General features: G+C 43.2%; 1 protein-coding gene across 1 annotated transcript in view; it reads right to left on the minus strand.

Moving 5' to 3' along the window:
• Positions 1 to 1,185, minus strand: part of HNRNPA3 (heterogeneous nuclear ribonucleoprotein A3) — a 9,341-nt gene that overhangs the window by 7,671 nt on the left and 485 nt on the right. Inside the window, exon 2 of the mRNA XM_010135410.1 lies at positions 1,009 to 1,032. Coding sequence (XP_010133712.1) covers positions 1,009 to 1,032 — 24 coding nt within the window. The remainder of the gene's footprint in view (positions 1 to 1,008; positions 1,033 to 1,185) is intronic.

Here is a 1,185-nt window from a genome sequence, read left to right on the forward strand (position 1 = left end):
CTCTCCCTTTCTCAGGATCGCATAGAACCACTACAGGTCCCTACATCCCCGAAGATGCAGCGCAGTCTAACTGTACCTCTCCCAGAAGAGAGCAAGAAAAAATGGCAACTAGCACCCCCCCGGGATCCTGTAAAAACCCTCATCTTTGCAGAAGTCCCAAGACCTTTTGACAACACTGCTGTAGACATGCACTGCCTTTACTCTGAGTCTGCTAAAAACTTAACTTTCATATGGCAGGGGTTTTGAATTATCAGCCTTTTGGAGTTCTAGTATTTCTCTCTAAAAGCACTCTTTTCAGGAGGAGTCCTCCTGTGCTTCATACCTCTCTGAACACCAGCAAGTGCCCACAAAATGCCTGGCACCACACCTATGCTTCACTACAGCTAAACCTACCAAATGAGACTGCTCTGGTCCCCAGCCTTAGAGCGCCTCCTGAAACAGAAAAGCTTACACACAATTGGGGCCTCATGACTTTCGCTGTGGAACATTTTCTCTAGAAACTTAGCTTTTAAGCAGGTGCCAGGCCAGGCTACTTTGGATCGTAACTGGTGTCATTCTGCTGTCTACTAAATCAGCTCTTGTAGTTTACGAAAATCCACAGGAGTGAGACAGTTGCAACATTCCCTCCAGAAGGGCTTTACACAGGGTACTTCAATACAAAATAACCAAACGCTACCCACTAAGGCAACTGGGACAAGGTTTGTCCTTATTTCAAGTTGTAGGCCCTCCCACACAGCAGTAGTGTATCATTCTCAAAAAAGTCGAACTAGCTAAAATATTCAGGCATCCTGGAAAAGGAATGTTAGAACGCAAACAAAAAAAATTAACAATCACAAAATGTTGCAGTTATAAGCTACATATTTAATGCCCTCTGATGATCTTAAAATTTAGTTTATTTTCTGAAGAGTATCAAGACTTTCCCACCCCCTCCCATTTCCACACCCTGCCCCAAAGTAACTAGCTCCCATCCTCCCAGAACAGCCCCAAGATCTCCTCTATACTACGCACCTTATTCAGTCTACGGTATTTCTGCTAGAAGCAAAAGAAAACAGTTATTTTTACTTAGTACAGCCTTGCTTTCACGTGCAGTGACTATCAGGCAACCATTTTTCATTCAAAAAAAAAGATCCTCCTGTCTTCATTTCCACTAAAAACAGGATTTTGAAGATAGGAAGGAATCAAGTT

This window comes from Buceros rhinoceros, unplaced genomic scaffold (assembly GCF_000710305.1).
Source record: "Buceros rhinoceros silvestris isolate BGI_N320 unplaced genomic scaffold, ASM71030v1 scaffold3814, whole genome shotgun sequence".
NCBI classification, from domain to species: domain Eukaryota; kingdom Metazoa; phylum Chordata; class Aves; order Bucerotiformes; family Bucerotidae; genus Buceros; species Buceros rhinoceros.